Source organism: Sinohyriopsis cumingii, chromosome 12 (genome assembly GCF_028554795.1).
Source record: "Sinohyriopsis cumingii isolate HCF-2022 chromosome 12, ASM2855479v2, whole genome shotgun sequence".
NCBI classification, from domain to species: domain Eukaryota; kingdom Metazoa; phylum Mollusca; class Bivalvia; order Unionida; family Unionidae; genus Sinohyriopsis; species Sinohyriopsis cumingii.
In genome coordinates, this window is record NC_142972.1 from 67,130,559 (window position 1) to 67,157,587 (window position 27,029).

At 38.3% G+C, this 27,029-nt stretch overlaps 1 protein-coding gene across 1 annotated transcript in view; it reads left to right on the forward strand.

Moving 5' to 3' along the window:
- LOC149786633 (coadhesin-like) overlaps window positions 1-27,029 on the forward strand; it is a 70,353-nt gene that overhangs the window by 36,205 nt on the left and 7,119 nt on the right. Inside the window, exons 10-12 of the mRNA XM_089975956.1 lie at window positions 20,531-20,557; window positions 21,826-21,996; window positions 23,238-23,387. Of these exons, the coding sequence (XP_089832082.1) occupies window positions 20,531-20,557; window positions 21,826-21,996; window positions 23,238-23,387 (348 nt within the window). The remainder of the gene's footprint in view (window positions 1-20,530; window positions 20,558-21,825; window positions 21,997-23,237; window positions 23,388-27,029) is intronic.

Below are 27,029 nucleotides of genomic sequence, written 5' to 3' on the forward strand. Positions count from 1 at the left end.
TACCAGTTCATGGACCCGCTGAACCCGAGGGATAGTTTGTACGGAGGAAGGACCAATGCCACCTGTTTGCTGTACCAAGCCGACGAAGAGAAAGGAGAAGAAATCAAATACTTGGACGTGTGTTCGCTGTATCCCTACGTGTGCAAATATTGTCGCTTTCCTGTAGGGCACCCGCAATTGTTAACGGAACACATCGACCTGAAAAACATTCGACAATACGAAGGCTTGATCAAGTGCAAAGTTTTGCCTCCCACGAACCTATACCATCCCGTCTTACCTCACCATTGTCAAGGCAAACTGATGTTTCCCTTGTGCCGTACTTGTGCCGAAACGTGCAACCAAGATCAGCCTTGTCATCACACCCAGGAAGAACGGGCCTTGAAAGGAACCTGGGTCAGCGTAGAATTGTTCAAAGCTCTGGACATGGGATACCAACTGTTAGAAGTGTACGAAATTTGCCACTTTCCCAAGACACAACAGTACCACAAGGGTGACCCTACTCAAAAAGGCATTTTCGCCGACTACGTGGATGCCTTTTTGAAACTGAAGCAAGAAGCCAGCGGCTATCCTTCCTGGTGTCACACTCCCGAAGACCAAATAAAATTCAAAGAGAAATACTATGAACAAGAAGGCATCACTTTAGACCACATCGAGAAAAACGAAGGCAGGCGATCGTTTGCCAAAGTGATGTTAAATTGCTTGTGGGGTAAAATGGCACAACGACCGTGTTTACCCAAGACGGAATATTTGACAGAACCTTCCCGCTACTTCCAGATGATTCACGACAAAACCAAATACATGAAACACGTGGACGTCGTTCGAGAGGATTTGATCTTGGTCAATTACGAAGAAGATCTGGACTTTGTACAAGACGACCCTTTTGGAAATGTCATCATTGCGGCTTACGTGACAGCCCATGCTCGCTTAAAATTGTACGAAGCTTTAGAACTGTTAGGGGAACGCGTCCTGTACTTTGACACGGACAGTTGCATTTACATCCATCACCCGATTCAACATCACCCTGACATCGAAGGAGACCGTATAGGAGCCTGGACAGACGAGCATCCCGGCGACAAGATTCTAAGTTTCGTCAGTGGCGGCCCCAAAAATTACGGCTACGAATACCGTGACAAACAAGGAGAAGTGCACACGACGTGCAAAGTGAAAGGACTGACTCTGAATCATCGGACCAGTCGAGTGGTCAACTTTCGGGTATTGAAAGAAGCCTTGCAATCGGGAGAGGATGGAAACTTTAAAGTGACCACCTATCAACCGAACAAGATTGTACGTTTACCCACTCACCACATCGTCAGTCGACCCTTGGAAAAAGTCTATCGAATTGTATACCAGAAGCGAGTGCGACTTCCCAATCACTTTACGTTGCCGTACGGTCACGTCGGTATTGGTCTGTATATAAAAAGGAACCCTAGGCAAGATCGATAGTTCATTGTTCATTGAAGTAACTTACCATCTCGTTGACGAAGAAGAAACCAGATTGGTTTGACTTGGACCCAAGAGGTGGCCCAGTATGCACGAGAGTTATTCAAGGAAAAAAGTTACTTTTCAACCCGTGTTAGTGACGGTGCCAGAAGAACCCGTCACCCAGGACGGGACTGTCGTGGACAGGCCTGAAAGACCCTTTCAAGAGGACACTTGTGTGACCTTACCCCCTACTATAGAACTGGTTAGAACTTTACCCAAAACATGTTGTACAGACACTTGTGTTTATTCCACGTTCATGGTTATCATGTGCCTTTTATTCTTGTACTTAAGCCTTTGGCTTTTATGTATTTTTGTCTTTCGTATTCATGTTTGAAAAAAAAACATTCAATAAACGTGTTCTGAAAAAAAGTATATAAACTCTTGTCTTGTTTGTTTTCGTGTCACAAGTGACATTTCTCACACTATGGCTACCTCTGCTGTCTCTGCTCCCTCTTCCTCTACTGTCAAAGTCATCGACGAACACTTAGATCGTGCCAGTTGGGAGGCTTTGTATCTTCGCCATCCCTTTAACATGCTCATTGCTGGACCTAGCGGTTCAGGCAAAACCGAATTCGTCAAACGTTTGATCGAACATAAACATCATTTGATCTATCGACCCCCTCAACGAATCGTGTGGTGTTACAAAGAGTGGCAATCGGCGTACAGCCTCTTGCGAGAAAGTCAAGGCGATTCCATCGTGTTTGTGGAAGGCATTCCTAAAGAAGACGACGGCATCGTCTCTGACTCCCGTCTAACCCATTTGGTGATTTTTGACGACATGTTAGGAGAAGACGAAGAAGAAATTAAACTGTGGTTCACGCGCAAAGGGCATCACCGTAATGCCAGTGTCGTTTACATCACCCAAAATTTGTTTCAACAAAGTAAAGCCCATCGCACCATCAGTCTCAATGCGCATTACGTGGTCTTGTTTAAAAGCCCTCGAGATAAATCGCAAGTGCAAGTCTTAGCCAAACAGTTAGGAACGCCTTGGCTGACTCAGGCGTACGACGATGCCACTCAAACTCCACACGCCTATTTACTCGTCGATTTGAAACCTACGACTCCCGAGGATTTGCGATTTCGTACCCACTTGTTTCACCACTGGTGCCAAGACGGAGGGCCTGTCCTGTACACGTCTCCGTCCTCGACTTCATTTCACTCCAGATAAAAAAAATCTATAAAAACCTCAGACCCTTTTTCGTCTGTCTCACTCTCAGTGCGAACATGACGTCCCTTCAGTCGCATCTTCCCGTCAAATTGATTCGTGCCTTGTATGGCATCAGTCGAGAAAAAGATCCACAAACACGAGCTCGTGTCTTAGAAGCTAGTCTGAAAGAAGTCTTACGATGGTTCACGGTGACGGCACGTCAATTACTCCAAGGAATCATTCAGATTCCTCATCAAACCAAACGCTTTTTTGATCGAAACAAAGTCGCTTTGGTCCAACTGGCCGATCCCCGCATCGACACTCAAACCAAAAAACAAATCATTTTGAAACCTGGAGGGAGCGGTACTCTAGGAGGGGTCATCATTCGCTCACTCTTAAGATGGGATCCTAATGCCCCCAAAGTTATACCCAAGACAAAAGTCCAACGAAGCCTCAAGAAGAAAAAGACCAGGTCCCCAAGGAGAACTTCTCCAGTGGCAGGACCCTCCTCTGACCAGACACCACCACCCCGGAAAAAGAAAAGAAGCCCCCAGAAAAAGAAACAGAGAAAAAGTCCCCAGAAAAAGAAAAGTCCACAGAAAACTAGTCGTAAGAGAGGCACTTCGGCCAGGACGCAACCTTACACTCGCAAACCACGACCTGCCACGGCGGTGACTGCGTCTCCGGCAGCCTCACGTTTGTCCACTTCTCCGTTAATGACACCCAGAACTGAAGAGTACTTGGAGACGTTGATCACACCAAGAACTTCTCCGTTGATGACCCCCAAAAGAACTTCCCCAGTGGCAGGACCTTCCAATTTAGTGGCAGTGGCTGCTGCTCACAAAGTACCTTCTCTCAAAATCAAAGTTCAAGAAAGATCGGGCATGTTACAAAGTTTACTGGATTTGTCCAAGCAAGAACTGGCTCGATTTAGTCCGTTACGTACCCCTGCACGACGTGTCATGCCTGTCCTCAAACTAATACGACGTCAAGACAATCAGTGGCGATGCGTTCCAGTATAAAAAAGGCCTGTGACCAAGTCGGGGTATCAGTGTTTTTTGGTGCTCCTGAAGACTCAAAGATGTCACCCTCCAGAAAACCCCAAGGAAAGAAAAGGAAAGGACTGCCACCACGTTTAGCCAAACATGGGGACATGTTATCTGTCCTGTCCAAAGCTTCTCCACCGCTACGAAAAAAACTCATTCAAACGGCCTCCAAAGAGGTCATCGATACCGTGTGCGAATGTTGTTTGAACGTTTTGAAAGGCACGATCCCTTTGTCCAAACACCAGAAACAATGCTTAGGCAAACATCGTCACGTTCTTCGCCAAATGGTTCAAAAGAAAATTCCCATTCGTCAAAAAAAGAAGATGTTAGTGCAACGTGGAGGTATTTTGCCTCTCTTGTTAGGCCCCATACTGAAAGGAGTCTTGGGAACCATGTTGGGAGGACTGGTGGGAGCAAGATAAAAAGGCCTCGGAAGTTCCAAGATCTCAGAATCGACCCCTGACAACCCCATGGAAAGACGAAAACTAGCTTTAGTGCCTTACAAACGATGGATGGAATACCATCGGTGGCAAGAACAACACACCCCGCATTTACCTCCCAATCCCAATTTGAGCGAGATGTCCCAGTTACAACACGAATTGCAGTCCTTGATGGATCGCCAAGATTTGTCCGAAACAGAAAAATCGCAAAAGTACGGTCAACTCTTGCAACGACTGCAACTCTTTCACCAGAAAGCTTTAGACGAAACAGCTCTACCCACTCTGAAAGATTTTAAGACCTTGATGAAAAGTCCAGCACCATCACCAGTACCAGTACCAGTACCAGTGACCAAGACAGAAAAAGGAAAAGAAGAAGAAGAAGGGTTTCAAACTCCACCAGAAAAAGTACGCAAGTTAACAACACCACCTACCTCCAGAATTGGATGGATTAAAAAGATGATGGCCACCCCTTCTTCATCACAAGAGAAAAAGAAAGTGAAGACAGAAGTGAAGACAGAAGTGAAACAAGAACCGATATCCCCCGCTCAGACATCCTCCTCCTCTTCAACACCTATTGCCGGTCGCACACGCAAAGCATTTCAATCCAAGAAAATACCCCAAGAGAAAAAGAGTAGCATCCTCCAAGAGTGGGTGCCTTATTAACACACCAACCAACACAAAATAAAATGGAAAAAGTCTTAGCCAGCATTTACTACGATCCCTCTCATCCTGCAGGTTACGCAGGAGTTCAAAAATTGTATCGTGCTGCCAAAACGCGACTGAAAAGTCTCCGTTTACCTCAAGTGCAACGATGGTTACAAGAACAAGCTACCTACACTTTACACAAACCCATTCGACGCAAGTTTGCCAGAAGTCGCACCCGAGTGGAAGGCATCGATCATCAATGGCAAGCCGATTTAGCCGATGTCTCTCATTTGTACAGCTACAATCGTGGCTACAAATATTTGTTTTGTGTCATCGACGTCTTTTCCAAATTTGCCTGGGTCGTGCCCTTGACTTCCAAATCGAGCAGCGAGTTAGTGCGAGCCCTGCAACGAGTGTTGAAACAAAGCGGTCGTCACCCTCTTCGATGGCAAACGGACAAAGGCACCGAATTTCTGAACCAAGCTTTCCAAAAAGAATTAAAGAAACGTGACATTCATTTTTTTACCACCGAGAATCCCGAAACCAAAGCCAGCATCGTGGAACATTTTCAACGCACTTTGAAAGAACGCATGTGGAAATATTTTACGCATCACCACACTCTGAAGTACATCGACATCTTACCGCACCTGGTGCAAGCGTACAACCAATCTTACCATCGAAGCATCGGACGTGCCCCGCAAGACGTGACTCCCGACAACGAAGTGTTGGTGTTTGAGCGCCTGTTTGGTACGTCCCCGACGAGGGCTGTCCCCAAGAAAAGTGGAATGTTGGCCGTAGGAGATTGGGTGCGCATTGGCAAAACCAAACGCACTTTCGACAAAGGTTACTTACCTAACTGGACGACCGAATTGTTTCGCGTCACTGGACGAGTGCATGGCCGTCATCCTGCCGTCTATAAATTGGAAGACATGAACGGAGAAGTGCTCAAAGGAACGTTTTATTTGCCCGAGTTACAACGTGTCACCAAAAAAGAAGACGACGTGTACGACATCGAAAGCATTCTCGAACGCAGAACCCGTAAAGTGGGCAAACGACGTGTCAAAGAAGTCAAAGTACGTTGGAAAGGATATCCACCCAGTTTTGATTCTTGGATCGACGCTTCGCAAGTCATCGACTATAAAAAGAAGTGACCATCATGCCTTTTCACACAGACGCAGCTACGTCGACCACTCCTCCTTCACCTAGTTCTTCTGTGCAAGATTTACAAAAACAACCCTTGTGGGTGTGGTGTGGAGAACGTGTGCCTAAAACGCAAATCGTCTTTTTCTGCCAAATCTTCGTGGTGTATTGTGTCATCGGGGCAGCCATCGCCAATTTGAGTTTGCAACAAGGAGACAAACAATTGTGGACCATTTTATTGAGCAGTTGCATCGGTTACCTGCTTCCTAATCCCTCCCTGAAATTCACCTCGAACGGGAACCCCGGGAACCTTGTGTCCAGTGCCAGTGCCAGTCACCACTTCAACCACAACCAGAACCCCATTTTAGACGGAGACACGCCTCTGACGTCCACTAACCCCTCGGACAGCCACAGAACTCTGGAATTATGAGTCACCAAAGCCAATTTTACTTAACTTTACCCAGGAGGTGTTTCCCAAGAACACGTTGTGCTGTTACACGGCCAAATTACCTCAGGCCATCCAGTTAGATCACGAAGCCCATTGGGAAGTGGCTTTAGTAGAAATCATTCACCCGACCCAAGTCCTCAATGTCCTTCCCAATCAAAATTTTTTGATGTGGAAGTTCATGACGAGCAAATGCAACAGTGGATGGATAGCAATGTCAAATATGACAAGAAAACCCGTACACAAAAGTACACCACCTATCACTTGTTCATTCCCCCAGGCTATTATTTTAGTGGTCAACATTTGGTCAGCACCATAGCCTCCAGGTTTAATGTCGTGTTTCTGAAAGCTTTGGAGCATGTCAACAAAAGTGTCACCATGGAGTACCACAAAACAGCTCGTCGCTTCTTGATGAAATTTGAACGAAGTAAAATCATGTCCATTTTATTTTGTCCTGAATTGTTTGACATGTTGGGCGGAGACATGGACATGAGAAAGGCCATGCTCAAGAAAAACGAATTACCCATCGTTTACGACAACGAGTCTTTTAGCAAGTTATTTCGTGCCCCGGTAGAACTGAACCAAGGACTGAATTTGATGTTCGTGTATTCCGATGTGGTGGAGTACAACGTGGTGGGACACACCTCCGTACCGTTACTGCGTGTCATTTCTTTCAAAGTGGATTCTGCCACGAACACTGACGAGGAAGGTGGAAACACTTACCACGTCCACCGCGAATTTGTCCATCCTCACTATTTGCCTGTCAGTAAGTCGTATTTGGACACGGTCAACATTGCTATAAAAGGAGATCTGGGACAAAATATTCCATTCACCAAAGGAAAAGTCACGGTGAAACTCCATTTTCGAAAACGGTTCTCTCACGACTCGTAAGTAGGTCATGTATCCAGTGTACCGAGGGGTTGCTCGACAGCGAGGACACGGCTTAGGAGACATGTTAAAATCGGCCTTTCGTTCGGTGGCCCCGGTGTTGAAACCGATGGTGACACGCGGATTGCACGCCTTGAAAGATGCGGCACTGACGCAAGGCAAAGAATTTCTCCAAAATGTCATCATCGACAAACAAAACCCTAAAGAAGCTTTCATGAGGGCAGGCAAAAATGTCTTGCTGCAAACGGGCAAAGACATTTTAGGCCGACGAGACACACCTATAAATGCCCTGCACGCTACCGAGTCAGGCATTCAGCAAGGACAAGGCAGAAAGAGACGACGAAGAAAACACCCTTTCACCAGACTTCAAGCGAGAAAGGCCAAGAAAAGAAGAACCGTTCGAGACTTAGACGTTTTCGATTATTGAGAAAAGAGACAAAAAAATGATGCACCGAGAATCTTGCGCTTGTTCCAAAACGAAACTGGACCTGTTTGCCATGCCCCCCACGATGATGACGATGCAAGAATCCCAGTGGGTGGAATTTCACCCCGTCTCCTCACTGACCGATTCCTCTCCCATCGAGTTTGAAATCAAAGGACAGCCCGAAGATTACATCGATCTGAATAGCAGTTACTTGTACCTGAAAGTTAAAATTCTAGATAAGACTGGAGGTGCTATAGACGATGAAGCAGTAGCTCCCGTCAACAATTTCATGCATTCCTTGTTCAGTGGAGTGGACTTGTACTTGAATAACAAACTGGTCAGTAGCAGCATGGATACTTACCCTTATCGTGCCTACCTGGAAAGTCTCTTGACGTACGGAATAGATGCCAAGAACACTCATCTCAATGATTGTGTGGTATGGGAAGCTGACGAACCTACCAAGTTTGAAATATTGGAAACTGATGAAAAGAAAGACAACAATGATGGATTTCTAGAACGAAGAAAGAGAATCACGGGAGCCGACACAAGTTTAGAACTGATGGATCGTTTGCATTTGGACATGTGGTTGCAAGAAAAATATTTGCTGAACGGGGTGGATGTCCGCCTGAGACTGAATCGTAGCAGTACCGCTTTCCATTTATTGGCTGATAGTGACGGTTACAAAACCAAAATCCTAGAAGCCAGACTCTACGTACGCCGTGTGGAAGTGTTACCTAAAGTGGGAAACGACATCAGTCAGACGTTGAGCAGAACGACCGCCAAGTATCCCATACGACGCGTGGAAGTGAAAACCTTCACCATTCCCAAGGGACAGCGATCCATGATCGAAGATCATCTGTTCCAAGGACAGTTACCCAAACGTTTGATCGTTGGTATCGTCGAGAATACAGCCTTCAACGGAGCTGCCGAAAAAAATCCTTTCTACTTTCAACACTTTGGCGTGTCCAAAATCGAAGTCAGTCGCGATGGCAAGACCTTGTGTACCCGACCTTTCGAACCTGACTTTACCAAGAAGAATTACTTGAGATCGTACTTGTCCCTGTACGAAGCCACCGGACAGTTAGGAACCAATACCAGTCACGGTATTACGTACGAGGATTATGCAGGAGGCTACGCTTTGTGGGCTTTCGATTTCACTCCAGACCAAGGCAGCGACGAGGGACATTTCCACCCTATAAAATCCGGCCAGATTCGTGTGGAAATTCAGTTTAAAGACCGAGACCCTGATGAAACGGTGAACGTCATCCTGTATGCAGAATTCGATAATACCATAGAAATCAACAGTTTGAGAGAAGTCATCCTAGATTACTAGAAACCATGGAAGACTGTTATCCCTCTTTACCTAGTGGAGAAACTTTTAGTGTTGGATTATTATTAAAAAATGTTAGAGTTGTTGTTGTTTAGTGTTAAGTGATTTTTGAATAAAAAATGTTGTGTTTTGGAAAAATTGTTTGATGTTATAGTGTTGGATTATTGTTAAAAATGTTAGAGTTGTTGTTTAGTGTTAAGTGATTTTTGAATAAAAAATGTTGTGTTTTGAAAAAAATGCCTTTGTCTTTTGTTTAGCTATAAGAATGTTGGATTGATGCTCTTTCATTTCTTACTATCCCTCTCATGACACTCACTAAACGTTGTGACTCAAAAACCGTGTGGGGGATGTTTTCCTTCACGTCCGCGCTTTGACTTTAAGAACCGGGGTTGTTTCCAGTCTAACCATCCATTGTCGACTCATCCTCCTACGAAGATGTGCTCCAAACTAGCTAAGCTAAACGAAGCCTACGTGAATTTGCATAGGGTCAGACACAGTCTGATACCGAAGCCAGAAGAAATAGAGAATGTGAGAATGTTAAAAATCACTGAAGACCTGATAGAAGAGCTCTTCAGAGAAGAAATGAACAGGGAAAAAGAAGAATGGACAGAGAAGTACAGACTTCAGAGACAGCAGCAACAGCAGCAACAACAACAACAGCAGCAGCAACCTGAAGCTGACAGAGGTTTTGTCGATTGTCGTATCGACACCAAAGAGTTCTTCTTCTCTTTTCGAAGAAGCAGACCTATCGCCAGAAAGTCTATCTTCAGAGGACATCGCATTCTTAGAAACTAAAAAAGAATGCCATAGCAAACAAAAAAAAAAACAGCCCTTTTTAGGGTTACCCCAATACTCTAGATAAGAAATAACGATCGATTTGCCAATGTGTGTAGGTAGAGTAGTGTGAAAATAAACACTAACTCTTTTTTTAAAAAATGTGAGGGTATGTGTTTGTGTGTTTGTGTTTGTAAGTGCTTAAGTAAGTTGGTATGGATAGTAGATTAAAATGATGTCTTTTTTTTTTGGTGTTTGAGGTGTATATTTGGAGTTAGATTGGATTGCTTTGCGTATGTGGATAGTCTATTGAAGTGATTTATAAAAAAATTTAAAATAGTGATGGGTAGCATAAAAAAGTGAGTGAGTGTTTCTTTTAGGTCCGCGCGTTGTTTCTTTTGGTCATGATCTAGGTAAGATAAATTTTATGTTTTTTAGGGGGGATGTTTTCCTTCACGTTCGCGCTTTCACTATAAATTGAAACTCGCTGGGCAGTCTAGCTTCCCTTGTTGATTGATCAACACTAAATATGAACACGAGACTGTCTAAACTGTTGGAACTTCATGTGCATCTGGAATATGCCAGGCGCCTGTTGAATGAACTGGCCGCGGAAGCCATTGTGGAAGACGGAAGGATGAGAGAGGAGGAGGAAAGAAGAAATAAACAAGAGGAGGAGAGAAGATATAAAGAAGAAGAGGAAAGAAGATACAAAGAGGAGGAGAGAAGATGCAAAGAATAGGAGGAGGAAAAGGAGAGAAGAAGAAAAAAATTCAGAATTCCAGAAACCGAAAATTGGGATTCTGGAGCCACATATCCTGCCTCTGCTCTCTCCCCCAAAAAGGTAAAAAGTAACTGGAGGACAAGATGTGTATGTGGCGCCAGGCCTGGAAGGTGTCACCATTAACCAGGTGTCCATGAAGTTAAAAAAAAACAGCCCTTTTCAGGGCTACCCAATACTCTAGAAAAGAAATAACGATCGATTTGCCAATGTGTAGGTAGAGTAGTGTGAATATAAACACTAACTCTTTTTGAAAAAAATGTGAGGGTATGTGTTTGTGTGATGGTGTTTGTAAGAGCTAAGGTATGGTTGTGTGAATAGTAGATTATGTGTTTCTTTATTGTTTATTTTGTGTGTTTGTGTTTGTAACTGCTCACGTAAGTTTGTGTAAATAGTAGATTATGGGTTTGTTTATTGTTTCTTAGCGTATGTGGAGAGTATAGTTTTGGTTTTATTATATGAAATGAGAAAGTAGGGGGATGTTTTCCTTCACGTCCGCGCGTTGTTTGGTCATGATCTAGGTAAGATCAATTTTATGTTTTTTAGGGGATGTTTTCCATCACGTCCGCCCTTTCACTATGAGAACCCACAAAGTTTGATGTTGGAACCATTCTAAGGAATAACTGAGACAAAAATGACTCAAGTATCAGTTCTATTTAATTTATTGAGAGACATCTATTTCTGGATAATGGATGTAGAATATGTTTTAGGAAGAATAGAAGAGGAATGGAGGCATGGAGATATGAAAGACTTTGTAACGAGTCAAGTTCAAGGCCTAAAGACAGCAAGAGATATCATAGCAGGGATGATTGAAGAAGAAGTCAGTAAGTCAAGAGGCTTCATTAACCCACCTTACTTCAGAGTGGGAAGTTTGAAGGAAGCACTGGATCATGTCATCCAAGTCCGGTGCCTCCTAGAAAAAATATTGTACTGGACAGAGTGGAGAAATGTAAAATGAGGATTGGAAAAGGTGAAGAAAGGGGAAGATCTGATGAGAAAAGTAATGGAGGAAGAAGTAGAGAAGATTAAAGTGAAATGGAGGGAAGAAAGAAAAGATGTGGAAAGCAAAAAGAAACAGACAGAGTTTGAGAGGATGAATGAGAATTGGATCAAAGTCCAGGAAAAGTTTAGAGCCTTGGGCCATCCAGACTGGATGCCAGAGGAGAAAAAGAAGAAGAAAGGAATAATGGAAAAAGTGAGGACTTGGTGGAAGAAGTTAAGGAGTTAGAAGAAGAAGAAGGAGATGTGACAGATGCCATCTATGTTAATATTAATATTAACATAAACCCAAAGGCCCTTTTCAGGGCCAGCCATATTTCTCGAAAAGAGATAGCCTTTCCATTGCCTACCCCTTTTTTAAATTTAAATTTAAATTTAAATTTAAAAAAAAAAAAAATCCCATATTCCCCTTGTCCCTAGACAAACCCAAACTCTATTCCCATGTTAATTTCCCCTGTCCCTAGACAGACCCAAACTCTATGTTAAATTCCCATTGTTCCGAAAGTGGCCCAGCGTTTTTCTCCATGTTAAATTTCCATTGTCCCTAAAGTGGCCCAGGGGTGTTTTTAATGATAAGCCCCCATTGTCCCTAATGTGGCCCCATTTACTACTGACACATCTGTTCACTGACTAACTTATTGTCCTTTATCGGTTTCAGCTGGCTTGAAATGGAAACAGTCGCAGACGGTCAAGGATTAAATTGTTACATGTTCATTTTTTATTCACAAATAGAACTTCAGTACAAGCGTGTATATTTGAAAAACCACGTGATATAAATGTAGGTGGCGATCAGATATAGAAAAACGTGTTTTATAACATGATTTATAGTGGGATTATATTCAACTATCTGCATGAGCAGAATTTTGACAATAACACTATAACTCTAATCGCAATTCATTAGGCATGTAACGGTCACCTTACCCGAATATGCATGCATATTCCACAAACATATAAACTGGGTGGGGGTGAGTTGGCTTTGTACTAGCCTTTCCAACATCAGCATTCAACGAAGTCTGACAAATGTACAAAGTAGGTCACATTCTCTTTCTCTTGACATCATTAAATAGTCTTACTAAAGGAAACGCCCACAGCTACTCAACGATTACAGGAATTTCCATGCCTATAATAGATTCTCTGACCTACTTCAGCCCTCTGCTGGCAGTTTTTAAATGTTTTATGTTTCCCCCATTTCTGACCAGACAATTAACTAAATATAACTAAACCTTCAAGCACTCTGAAAAATAATTGTTGTTCTTTCCTTACTTGATACATTTAGCACTAATAGAACAAAACTGGTGATATTTTGTTACAATTCTCCATTGTAAGTAATTGCTTTATTTTTTCCAATGTCTAAATTACGTCGTACATGCATGCAGCAGATATGTATTCGGCAATTAGATCAGAAAAATGTATTTTAAACTAAACATCAAGACACAAACAACATAAACATATCAATATGATAAATGGATGAAAGAATCATAGTACGCAATATTCATACACAATTCAAATATTTATCATTTATGTTAGTGCCCAGACCCCGTTTAATTGAAATATGTTTGTCAATTTTTGAATACGCACCAACCAATGTTTTACTTCATGTTCGTTTGCGTGATCACCAGACCTACTCCAAAATGTTTTGGCCTCCCAGATCTGATCCATCCGGTTTCCTCTTTACCACTACGAACCAAATTGGGTTACAACCGAGATATACATATAATATTTACCTTTTGAATTAGTAACCCATAAGCAGAACGGTGCACGTCGTGTTTGTGAGATTATTGTTAAAATTTTACACTCCTTAATTATGTTTTTCGTTCTCATGTATGTGAAGCTTTTATTTTCTTGGTCAATTGAAAGCTCAAAAATATATGAATTCGTATTGGTTTCTGTCAAATTTTGAAGCTATAACCCTCAATGCGATTACATACAAAAGTGTCTTAAGAATATTGTTGCTTGTTCGATGACTACGATACCTCTGACTGATTTGGTTTCTGTGAGTGCGTAAAGGGCTAATCTGGCCAATTTGTGCTCTGTACTGTCTGTGGCACACATGACAGAAAATACGGCTTGTATTTGTCTGATCAATGGAGGATGCACAGTTACATTAAGGATCTTAGCAGTTAAATGAACAACACGAGACCTCAGTAAAACGTCGATGCCCCAATAGTTAACGAATTTAATATAAACTGCTCATGTGATAGCACTGGCGTACATCAAGATTTATTATTATTTTCCTACTTAAAAGTACACTTTAGTAGCTGATAAATCAGACAACACTACAGTCTTAGTTATTTATCGTTAATGTTGTCCCCGAAAGTTGTGCTGAAGATTCAGTGGCATAATATTATTATACGAAAAGTACATCTGGAGCGAATGAGTTTTATAAGATTACCTCTAATAACATTAAATCAGATATCTGGCATATTTTCAAATATCCTGGAAAATATGCAAAATGTCATGTTGACGAAGATTACCAGGATGATAAATGTTCTGCTTTCGTTGAAAGAAAAAAGAAACGTTGGGTCAGATTTTTTCATCTCCATGTAGATTGGGTAAAATTCTTACAGGTACGGTCCGATTCAGCATTAGCAGGTGCCATCTGTAAAACGTATACAAATTATCCATCAACAAGAACCTCTCTCTCTCTCTCTCTCTCTTCTTATTTCTTTCTCAAACACACACACACACACACACACACACACATTGATAACCGTGCAATTACAAAACAGCTTCCCAATATTAACTAAGCTCTTAGGCTGGAGGTTGCATCTATAGAAGAACACAATGACCAGTAGTTTCTCCAAAAAATTTCTAGTACGAGTTCAGATGCGGAAATGATATGGTTTCAATGCTGAGCTACAAACATAAAGTTAGCTATCAGATGGTTTTTGTATTAAATTCCACTGTCATGATTATGGGAATGATATATGATCATGTACTAGAGGATAAAGCACATGTATAGGTATTATAATGGGGGAACTGTGGATAATTGTACACCAGGACGAAGACCATTTTTCAGTCATGTTCTTGATACACTTGATCGGGCTGTTGCAGTGGAAACAAATTCAAGAATATAGATTTACAGCAAGCAAGTAGACGTTATATCCCTTTTGATGACATTATGGATTGTTTGCCAATTAAATCAGTGAATTTGATTGACAGTTGATGTTAACGGCAATGAATCACAACGTGTAGTATAGCCGAAAGTCCGGTTTTATACAGGACAGTTCGGTTTTCAGCTGGTCTGTCTCCTGTGTAACTTGATCAGTTTTGCCTTTGAGTGTCATATGTCAGTGTCCACCATACATTCAGGTTACGAGCGCGTTGGCGCGTGTGTGTGTGTGTGTGTTCTTAGAGTTATATACATACATTTTTTAGAACTTATGCTTTACAAAGGTGGTATTCAGCTATAATTCTTTGTTGCAGTTTATTAAAACGATTTCTTTCTTATGGTTGTGACTGCCTTGCTCTCATTTAGCTGACTGCGTATTACTGACTTGTGTATTACAAAGTTTGTGCCCATAGCTAGACAGTCAGTTCTACGGGAAACCAACACGCTTGTGTTACGTAATATTACTGACTGCGGTCTATCCATCAACACAGTCAACATAACGTAGATTTATAAAGACTGTACACAGTAGAAAAGACTGACAGAAATGTATTATATTATTCGTTTTGAAGTAAGTGTTAATGTTCTATAAAGGTTTACATAGAAACATGAAACCAACCGAACGGAAACTCTTTCAATTACGTCACATATGTAAACAAAGTGTATCTTGAATTTATAAATACATGTGATAGATTCTCGTTAAAATGAAATTGACTATGTGTAACATTATAAATTAATGAAAGGCTCTTGTAACATCCAAATGAAAGGTGTTTATGACCATAAGCGTGAATGAGGATATATATATAGATAGATCTGTGTACATGTGTGCACTAAGGTAATAGTCACAAAATTGGAACATCTTTATCTCTTTCCGATAGGACTTAGATAACTTCGACTCTCAAAATGTAGTTTTTTAGCATCCGATTGAAAACTCCGAAAACGTTCCGATAGGGTAGTGGCTCATCCTAAATCTTCAAACTCAAAACTTTTCGACTCGCGTTATTTGTCTGTTTGATTTGTAATTCAATGTATGTATTGAATTTAGTGGATAAAGTTTGCTTAATTCACAATAAAAGTGCTTCTTCAAGTATGACAATATTTATGTTTGATGTTTTCTCCTCGTTCTGTCATTGAAAATCTGGTAAAAACAAGTACAGGTGTGTCTGCAAAGTCCTCGCAAAAAAGACTATAAACAACGCTTTTACAAGTCGCGTGTATGGTGACCTATAACAAATAGAAGATATACGGGCTTCTGCGCCAATGAAGCGGAGAAACTCTTCCTGGAACAGAGAACAGCAACGAGGAGGATTTGCAATGTTGCTCCCTAGCGATAAAGACATCGAATCTCGTAAACGGAGGAGGATAACGAATATTTACAAAGGATGCCATCTTGGAATGTTCTTCATATAAGACATAGCTAATAAGCGTTCAGGAAGAAGAAATTATTCGGCCAATTGAGTGCCGGATCCTAGGTTTACTCTACTTCGTGAACATTTACGCCGCCCACTTCACCCACAGCGCATGTTGTATATGTTCTAATACCAAGTTTTTACACCCAAGTGTGTACATTACTTCCTCCTATTATTTGGCGCTAGTGACCATGATAATCACCAGAGGTGATGAAAGGGTTTAGATGCCGATTCATTTTAATGCTAAAGTTACAAACAAAATTGGCCAGTGTATTATTCAAGGTTCGTTCAGTGGCCTGCCGACTTATTGACTTATTAACTAACTTTAAACAGATGACGTCTGAGTGGTTTAAAGTCAAATATATTTGACAACTCGCAATCACCCATAGCTAAAACCTTGAACTTAAAAACAGAGAATATGAACATAATCCAGATTCTTTAAATGTAGCATGGCCGATACTTTACACCATGGAATGTTCTGTTCATTCCAAACTCTTGAAGAAACCTGACCTTAAGAAAGGCCATAAGAACTTGTGGTCGTTAATTAAGTCTAATGGACGTATATAAGAAGCTGCATCGACTGGACGTAGATGCTCTTCTTTCAATTATGCAGAGAGAGAGAGAGAGAGAGAGAGAGAGAGAGAGAGGCAGACAGACAGAGCGAGTGAATAGCTTTATATTCCGAATTTACGACTTCCTTATCGAATACCAACTGAAACAAATCACTGTCCATTTATTTTTTTTTTTTTTAAATGTATTTTTAAAGTAAATTATTTAAAAAGTAACTTAAATTTAAAAAATACTTTTTGAAAGATATTTTCTCCCAGTGATGCGAATGCGACTCATTTGACGCTACAAACGATAGCGAAACATATACATAATTTTTAATTCCATATGCACGCATGAAATCCAGAAGGATAAACGTTAGACAAATATTGCAAGTATTCGAGATTACATGGCATAAAATTAATTTATGATACAATTTGAAAATAATATCGACATCAATAAGGAAAATACAGTGTGTGTGTGTGTGTGTGTGTGTGTGTGTGTGTGTGTGTGTGTACAAGGTCTGGTATGTTCCATACAAAAGTCAGCTTACTTTCGATTTCGCCAATTACAGTACACAAACTGGTCCTCGTTTGCACATAATAACGATATTCCTCAGATTATTTGTCTTGTTGTCTATCGGTCACATCACTGGCATTGAAACTGATGAGTGGGAGAGGGAAAAAGATTATTTCCGATCTCGAATATCTCCAATAACAACTCACAAAAGTTACTCCTGATGAATACTGAATACATGTTAAAGAAAGCGGTCAATGATTATTCCGAACTGGCCAGAAGGTTTCGCTTTCCGTTGCTTAGAAATATTTTGATGTAGTTGTCTACCTTAATACTTAGGCCGTCTGGGCCGTTGGCCCCAAACAAAAGAAAGTCAAAAAACCTTAATACCTAGGCCGTCTGGGCCGTTGGCCCATAAGAAAAGTAAAAAATGTTATAGGTTGGAAATAAAAGTTCTACAAATATTATTTGTGTTAGTCTTAGACAAGAATTATTGTAAAGTATAAGAATCTGTGATTATCGATCAATTAATTTGTAGTGATAAAATTCTGTATTTTTCTTTCTTAATGCAGGTATATAAAGTTGTTCATCTTAACTTAATTAAACAAAATACTTTTTAAGTCTAAAATAAAAAGAAATAGTTGTGATGGAAAGTGGTCTCTGAGGTTACAAGGAAATAATTTTAACGATGAGACATTATCACCCTTTGCAGCATCATCGACACTGATTACACCTTGCACACCAAAGTTGTACGAGCAGGTACTAACATTCATGTCTCTTGTGTAAACTACCATAACAAAATTATAAAGTAATCTGCCCGTTATTTTACCTTTTATACTGCATCAGAGTATTATTTGTTGGTAGAGTGATTGGTTCGAACTGATATTTCTACAGGCTATGTCTTCTTATGTGATCTTTTTATTCGAGTAGAGTATGATCGCTGCTATCGGCCTTGCTGTTCAAGGGAATATTTACCACATACTGCGAGCTGTTCAAAGTAGTGTATACTATTTACCGTTTAATACCATTTAGACATTGATGTTCAAGTGAATATTTACCACCTACTGCGAGCATTTTACAACAGTGTACCATGTGCCGTTTTTTACTATGTACACCTTGCTGTTCAAGTGAGTGTTTACCACATACTGCGTGCATTTCGCAATAGCGTACTATGTGCCGTTTTGTACTATTTACACCTTGCTGTTCAAGGGAATATTTACCACATGCTGTGAGCATATCGCAAGAGTGTACTATGCCGTTTTATATTATTTACACCTTGGTGCTCAAGGGAATATTTACCACGTACTGCGAGCATTTCACAATAGCGTAGTATGTGCCATTTTATACAATTTACATCTTGCTGTTCAAACGAATATTTACCACAAACTGCGAGCATTTCACAATAGTGTACTATGTGCCGTTTTATATTGTTTCCACCTTGCTGTTCAAAGGAATATTTACCACATACTGCGAGCATTTCACAATAGTTTACTATGTGCCGTTGTATACTATTTTAGCCTTCTTGTTGTATATTTATGGAATATAATACACATACATACATACATACATACAATGTCGTTAATATTAAACATTCATTTCCTCCATAGAAAAAGTAAAAACAGTAGCAAAATAATATGCATATAAGCATGTCATACATACTATTGACATATAAATAGTAGAATTTCAGTCTTTTGCAAACAAAAAACATTTAAGCATAATTTCTTTATTCTTACAAAATTCCAACAGTTCTCTCCACCACATCACACACTTTCTTTACAGGCAAAAGTAGCTGAGGTAATCAAAATGACTGATCAATTAACTATAACAGTTGATGGTTAGTTCGTTCCTGTTTGAAAGCCTCTTTTACTTAGTTCCTATTTTGATGCATAGTTTCTTTTCTTTCGTTTCGTGTCGCTGTGTTATCTTTGATATGATGTTTGCCTGAATGCAGGTAACAGACTAATCTTGTATTTATTTTGCTGTGCGCACCCTTTGCTTCTGTCTTCTTTTCTTAGAGCACGAAATTTATTCCTATTTCCTTATCTCGCGTTATAATGGTATGATTTGGCGCAGCATTCGCCACCTTGATTTGGTTATATTTTGGATTGTGAATCTCATCACTCCATATAAGATAATATAACTGTAAGATATCCCATTATAAGTAGTTTCAATCGTGTAGCCAGGTAATTGCAAAGACACGATCTTCTGATAAGGATAATACACTCCCACGCAATGACCGTTTAAAGTTTAAAGTAATTATACTAAAAATGAACCAAGCGATTAAAGGATTATTTTTTTCCTAGTCATTTATAGATACAAATTAAATAACCTAGAAGCTTTAGGACTAACACGATATTAGTTTTATGTTGGTATATTCTATCATGACCCGAAGATGTAGTGAGTAACAATTCATTACCAAAGATTAGACAATGAAGACCTCAGACTCGAAGAGTTTGGGAACCACTGTACTGAAACGCCGTAATATATGCTATATATAGCGTGCCGGAAGATAATGTATGCTATTTAAAACAAAGAGTACAACCTAATTATGTTTGGTGAGACTAGTTATATTGAACAAGCCAAATGGTTTGGTTGGAAGTATTGATCATTCTTGCTGCATCAAGGGCTGCTTGCTTGGCTTCAGGTAAGTGTACACAAACATACAAATGTTGATTCGAAAGATAAAAAAAAATCCTCAGATGAATGAAACATGTACACTATTTAACATACATACATAAAATACATACATACATACATATAGAAAAAGCGTCAATCTATATATTAGTCATTATATTTTTCTATATATCTGGAGCATTGTATCTTCACAATTTGATCTCTTCTTGATCTCATACTTTATTACAAAACTCTGTTAGACCTATCCAACGATTCCTTGAAAGCAGAGGACTACGTTACGTCTGAATTCATAGAAAAAAATAAATTCCAACATATCATTTCATATCACAATCGAATGACGTTCATAAAATCCGTGTGTCGCTTGAACAAAACAGAGAAAGTGTTCTTTGATCGATGAAGCTTTGGGGTGGGGTAGTAAACAAACAAAATGCAATCCTGCAATTTTATATCTATTCTCTCTCTCTCTCTTTCTCTCTGTACATATATATATATATATATATATATATATATATCTGTGTGTGTATGTCTATTTCATATAATATTTATTTATAGTTATATATATATATATATATATATATATATATATATATATATATATATATATATATATATATATATAACTATAAATAAATATTATATATATATATATATATATATATATATAAATATTATATGAAATAGACATACACACAGATATATATATATATATATATATATATATATATATATATATATATATATATATATATATATATATATATATATATATATATTACAGATGCTGACACTGCCAAGCGTTTATTTCGTAAGTATAAATATGGATATTTTGCATACTGATAATTATTATTTCGAAACTAAATACAAATATGGGATCCAGAACTGAACTCGGTTTTGTTAGGTCAAACAGAACCCAAATAATGCAAATGACAGTTGTATAATTTATCGAAAACAAGCAAAGGGATTAAAACAAATTTTGTCGCATAAATCTTTCAAATCTTGTGCAAATCTAGATCTACAAGAATCTAGCTGACTTTGGTCAAATACCAATTACAGCAAGTACGTCTACTTGGCAAGCAAATGGAAAAGTGTAAGATAAGACAATGTACAGTTTATTTAATCGTTATTATGAAATCTGCATGAAAACGGTACTTTTAATTGTATTACAATTATTAAATTAAATTAAATTAAATTAAATTAAATTAAAAACGGGAATGTTATGCGAATTACAGAAGTTTGGACCATAAATTCCAATTAGAGATATTTAGAGTTTAATTTATATTATTTGTTCCACCTAGATCTATATTTTTCACAAGAATCAGTTCATGAACCAAGGTGTCAAAATAATATGAACAACTTATCCTAGTCATATTATTACATTTTGACCAAAGAAAAATACGTTTTAATCGCTACTAATTATTAAAACCTTCATTTATGTGTCTTCGTTGAAGATGTTTTAAACATTACATGTGCATTTTGTAGTGTGGTAATAAAGACGGTATCAAAATTGCTAGGATATAGGAGTTCAAATAGAAAGTATACTTTTATTCGAACTCCTTCAGAAAGGTGTAAACATGTTCAGATAAAGAAATATTCGTTAATATTAGTCTAGGTAAAAGCACATAGTTAACATTAAGGCAAGGTGACAAGGACATAGGGGTTGTAACTGCCAGCATAACTATTTAGGAAACATTTCGATATATATATATATATATATATATATATATATATATATATATATATATATATATATATATAGTTGAAAAATGAACATGAAAAGATGACAGGAGAAACATGTGATTTAAAACTGGATAATCAGTAAGTCCAATAGCATTGTGGTCTTGACCGTATTTTAATTTTTAGTGTCTAGACATTGTATATCATGTAAGCAACTGACTTCAGATTCAGCCTCAAGCCCATTAGTTCATTGCAAAGTTACTTTAAAAAACACACTCCATATACATTTAAAAGAAACAGACAAACTGAAAACATATGATCGGAAATGTGCCCCGGTCATAATACGTCCAATAAATTTGGAATGCTAGTTAATCTCTTGATCCTTTATATTTTTTTAAGTTCCTATCTTTGCCCACTGGTCTGAATGGTCTAAGTGTTCAGCCACTTGTGGAAATGGTGAATCTGTTCGACATTGGATCTGCTCTACTCCGCTTCAATTGATCGGGAAACGTTCTACATGCCCTTCACATTCGGAAAGACAAATATGCTCATCAGGATCATGTCCAATTGGTCGGTAAATATAGGACTGAGAATGTCATTTGCTTCACTATCAAACCGAACAAAGTGTACCTTCTCACTCTCTCTCTCTCTCTCTTCATCCTTGTTCCCGGCTTTATCTACCACTGCCTCAACGGCTATTTTTATACGGTTCATTTTCTATAACCAGTTCTAGAATCAAACATTCCTTTGAATTATAAAAATGTTCAGTACAATGTTTCAATGTCTGAAATAGTTATTCTTTCTACTATTATCAAACATTCTTCTATAGAATCTGTGGATAGCACTTTTTCGCTCTATCTGGTGTATATTTATAATTCTCTATAATTAATCCTATATACCTTGATTTCTTTCATAGGAATCCGGAATGACTGTGTAGATAGATGATAATTAATTACTGGGTTGTCATGCGCGTCTGTCAAGCTACACACGAGTGCATACAACACCGATTAAGTAGCATCATTTTATGTGACGTGTGCTTAGTCGTGATGGAATATGGTCTCGTGTGTGCGGGCAAGGCGAAGGGTGTTTTTTAACAGCAGACTTGGGTTCTAATCTTCGTAGAGAACGAATTAAAAATCTTTAACCTGTATGATAGTATTATTTGTAATATATATATATATATATATATATATATATATATATATATATATATATATATATATATATATATATATATATATAATGACACCTAAGATAATCATATAGTCAAGCAGCTTAGAAAGTCAGGAAAATTGGGCGATAGTTTATGTTACTCCTGATAACGAATTAAAACTTTTTCCTCAACTAGAACAAATCCGGGCATGGGAATGAGGATTAATACCAACAAAATCAATTTTTCAGAGCTCACAGATATTATATTTTGAATGCATCTGTTCCAAAATATGATTTTTTTTGGTGCTTATATTGGTATGATTCTATATAAATTTCTTACATATAATCAAATATTCGAATACACATTGTGGGACCCAAAAATAAGCTCTTTCCTGTCTGTTTGATATTTGTGTTAAATAACGCTTATCAACAAAAAGGACTCTGGTGAATCTCAAGTTCTTGCATTCGACATTTTCATTTAATGGGATTAGTACATGAACCATTCGGTAATGGAGTTATTGTTTGAAAGCTGGACAATCTAATTATGTATTCCCGACATAAAACGCTTATACATTTCTTTCATATAATCATGTGTCCAAGCATGCAGTACTGTAACCGGCGTGGTACATATAAGCAAAATGTTACATTTGTAAATACAGCTGATCCGTGGTCCAGTTGGAGTACTTGCACGCAGACTTGCGGAGGAGGACATAGAAGCCGGCAACGGATGTGTCATCATCCTAACGGTCCCTCGCATGTATGTGACACTCAAAAAGAAACCTGTGAAACGAAACAATGCCCAATAGCAGGTATATATCCTTTTTTCTCACAATGTCCAGCATGGTGGCATAAATTGTTGGGACGCTTGGTGTCGCGTATTTGGTTAAGATGTTGCCTTTTATTGTTTATTGTGATATATATAGTGAGTAGTGCGCATCATATGCCAAAGATCATATATAGCAGTCTATTGCGCCAGGAAATTTGTGGAGAAAACTGTCTATATGGAAATGACTGATCAGTTCTCGTTATTGGCAGACCCATACTGACGTGCAATGCAGAGAAGCCGTCTTTCACCTTTCTCAATCTGGCAACTTTAAACGCTAACCTTCCTTCATCCTCTCTTGCTCTCTTGCTCTCGCGTGTCAGCCTAGCTGTTTTAAATGTTCCCATCTCTCCCTTTCTTCCTGCCTCTTAAACACACACACGCAAACATGAACACAGCACAAGCAGCTTCACTTGACAGTTATTTCTGTACATGGTAATTTTTAAAAAGACTTTAGAGTGTCTGACCTGATTGCATTATCTTGCAAAATCATTGTCTGAGTCAGATGTGACAGAGAAAACTGTGTCCTGCCCTTGCACTCAGTATTCTGTTGATAAGACTTACTGGCTGAAATGGAGCTTGCAGACTTCAAGTGTTCATTTCAGTCATTATATCTGTATAGAACACGACGAAATTATTTGTTTGGACCACAAATTACGATGACCGATATTTTTTTTAATTTATGTTAGTTGTTCCCCTTGATCTATTTTTAACACACGACTCAGTTCATGCAACAATGTTTCAGAACAATATGAAAACTTTATCATAGTCATATTATTACATTTTGACCAAATGCTAATTAGTAAAGCATTCATTTTTATTTTTCAGAGAAGAGTTCTTAAACATAACATGTTCATTTTGTAGTGTGGAAACGAAGCGGGTATAGAAATTGCAAGGGTGTAGGACAGCAAATATAAGGTATAGTTTTATACGAACTCCTTCGGAATGGTGCAAAGAAATACTAAAAAAGAAATATTCGTGTTAACTGGTCTAGGTAAATGCACACAGTTAACATTCATGCACTATGATAAGGCTTTACTTTGGCAGACAAATAATATATAGCTAATAGTCTATTTTTCTATGAGTGTCGGTTAAATACTTATTAATAGAGGTAAACATAGTTATTTAGGTCTGGGTCTATGACATTAGTATTTCCCATGGAATAAACTGTTTTGCAGTTGTTTACCGCATTCTTTATTATAAGTTTAGTAACAGGTTTTATCTTGTAAACAACTCAGAGTGTACTAGAATGGGAACGTGCACTAAATAGACACAGCATTTTCAGAAAATACTAATAGTGACCTAGGTCAGGTATAGGGGTTATTAATCTTATTATCTTGAGAAATTACTCATTATTTCCTTTACTTATTATAACAGAATTAATCATATTGTTTCGTTCAGATTTTGATTCACATGGAACTGTTTATGCAGGGTATTATTCACTGGAAATACAAAGTGCTCTTAAATACTGTTCTTGGACAAAAACATTAATTTTCAATTATATTGAATTTAGACAAGGAAATCATAAATTATATTATTATGACTAATTGAAAGACTGTTAGGAAATCATCACACTTCAGGCTACAGGTACATTAGTACATTGAAGACTACAGCCACATAAATGCCTTCATCGCTGGATTTTATTTCGAACACAACTGGAGTCTGATTAGAAATTTACTGTGTTGGTACTGATCATAAATATGTTTGGATTTCTTGGTACCTAATTGGCAATACTGTGAGTTCTATCACAGTTTTTCCTTTCTATTATAGGGAAAAAATTATTTGTTGAATTTACAAAACGTGTTGGATTATATATAGGGGTGAGTGGATGGGGGTATGTGTCTGCACTTATAATGTGAACTGTAGATTCTAACTTTCTGAATCCGATAAGGATTTCTCATATTTTGTGATGTTAAATGGAAATTATTATGATAAAATGTCCCGTTTGAACATTTTATTCTGCACTTCCCTTATAAATAAACTTCACGTCACATCTAACAGTGAGGTATCTGATAGTGAGGAGATGACATATATGCCCCTATGTTGACTACTACACCTATTCCGGCATAAAATATACCTTACACTACAAAAATCGACCGATCAGCCACTCACACACTACATACAAAATGAATTGTCAGGGAGATTCATGGAAAGTTTTAAAATGCGAAAAGGTCTCTAGTGCTAGCTATTACGTATATCTGATTTAATATATATTTATTTTAATTTAATTTGTTTATTTGTCAGTTTTATGTTTCTTTATTGTTCTTCCAGGCTATTGTAATGTAAATTTATTCACTGGAGAGGATATTTTTCCAGAAAATTGGTTGACCTGAATCATTCTTTTCATAAACACCAGGTGTTGGCTTGGATGATGACCTGGATTCAAAATTAGTAAACAAAGTTCTGTTTTTATTTTTAAATGATTAGTTGTTGTCAAGGTCATAGGCTTTGGGTATGAATTGTAAACAACTTGTTTTTTTCTTGTTTTGTCTTACAGAAAATGATTGATTTTCGTCAGGCTCATTTTATGGTGTACGTGACATAAAAACGATCACGTTATCCCCCATTGATTTCGCAATTCAGGTTTTTCCATTACTACGCATTTGTTAGTTTTAATCGATATGTGTAGAGAGAGATTTCTCAGTTTTTGAGCTTTAACACTTGGTATCAAGTTGTTTCCTTTGTTGTTGCCAGATTTGTTAAGTTAATTATCTTCCGATCATTTGGATTACAAAAGGATTAATTCTTTATTCTTTAGAAATATTTGAAGAGTGATCATATAGCATTTTTGGAAGACTTTGCTTACAAAGTTTATTCTAATTTCCAACACAGGCGTGTTATTTACAAGGAACTGTAAACGACAACATTGTATTGGTTACGGCTTATGTCATCGCGTTCGATCTTGGATTCTTCGTCGGGACTCGAACTTGAATTCAGTAAAACATTTTATTATTATGACTTTTGCAATTTAATTCGTGGATTATTCTTGGTTGGACTTGATTCTTGAAACCGTAAATTCTTATCTTTTACATTTTTACAGAATGTTTCCAGGGAAATCAATTATTTGTTAAATTTTACAAAGCTTGTTGTTTTGACTTTTTCTGTGTTACTGTTTATTCGAGCCTAAACACGTAACACTATCAAGAAGGAAACAGGACATAATGCATTGCAGCCCAATAAATACGCCTCAAAGTATACCCTAATTACTCAAATTAAAGAATAATGAAAACAACAAAATATACGTTGTGGTTCCTTTTATATACGTTTAAGTAGACTGTAATTACTATGCCTAGGGAACGATGGACACAAGAGATAATTGTCAGGATGAAATACAAAAGGACACTACTCCATTGAAAAATGAACATTTCAAAAGGGAGAAACGCATGATTTAAAACTTGATAGTCAGTAAGTCCAATAGTTTCGTGGTCTTGACGGTAGTTTAATTTTAGTATCGAGAAACTTTATGCAATGTAAGCAGCTGACTTTAGATTCACCCTCAAGCCCATTCGTTCATTCTACAGATTCCTTACCAACCACAGTCGTAATACATTTAAAAGACATGGGCACACCGAAATCATATGTTGAAAACTTTGAACCATCTATAACACATCTAATAAATTTGGAATAC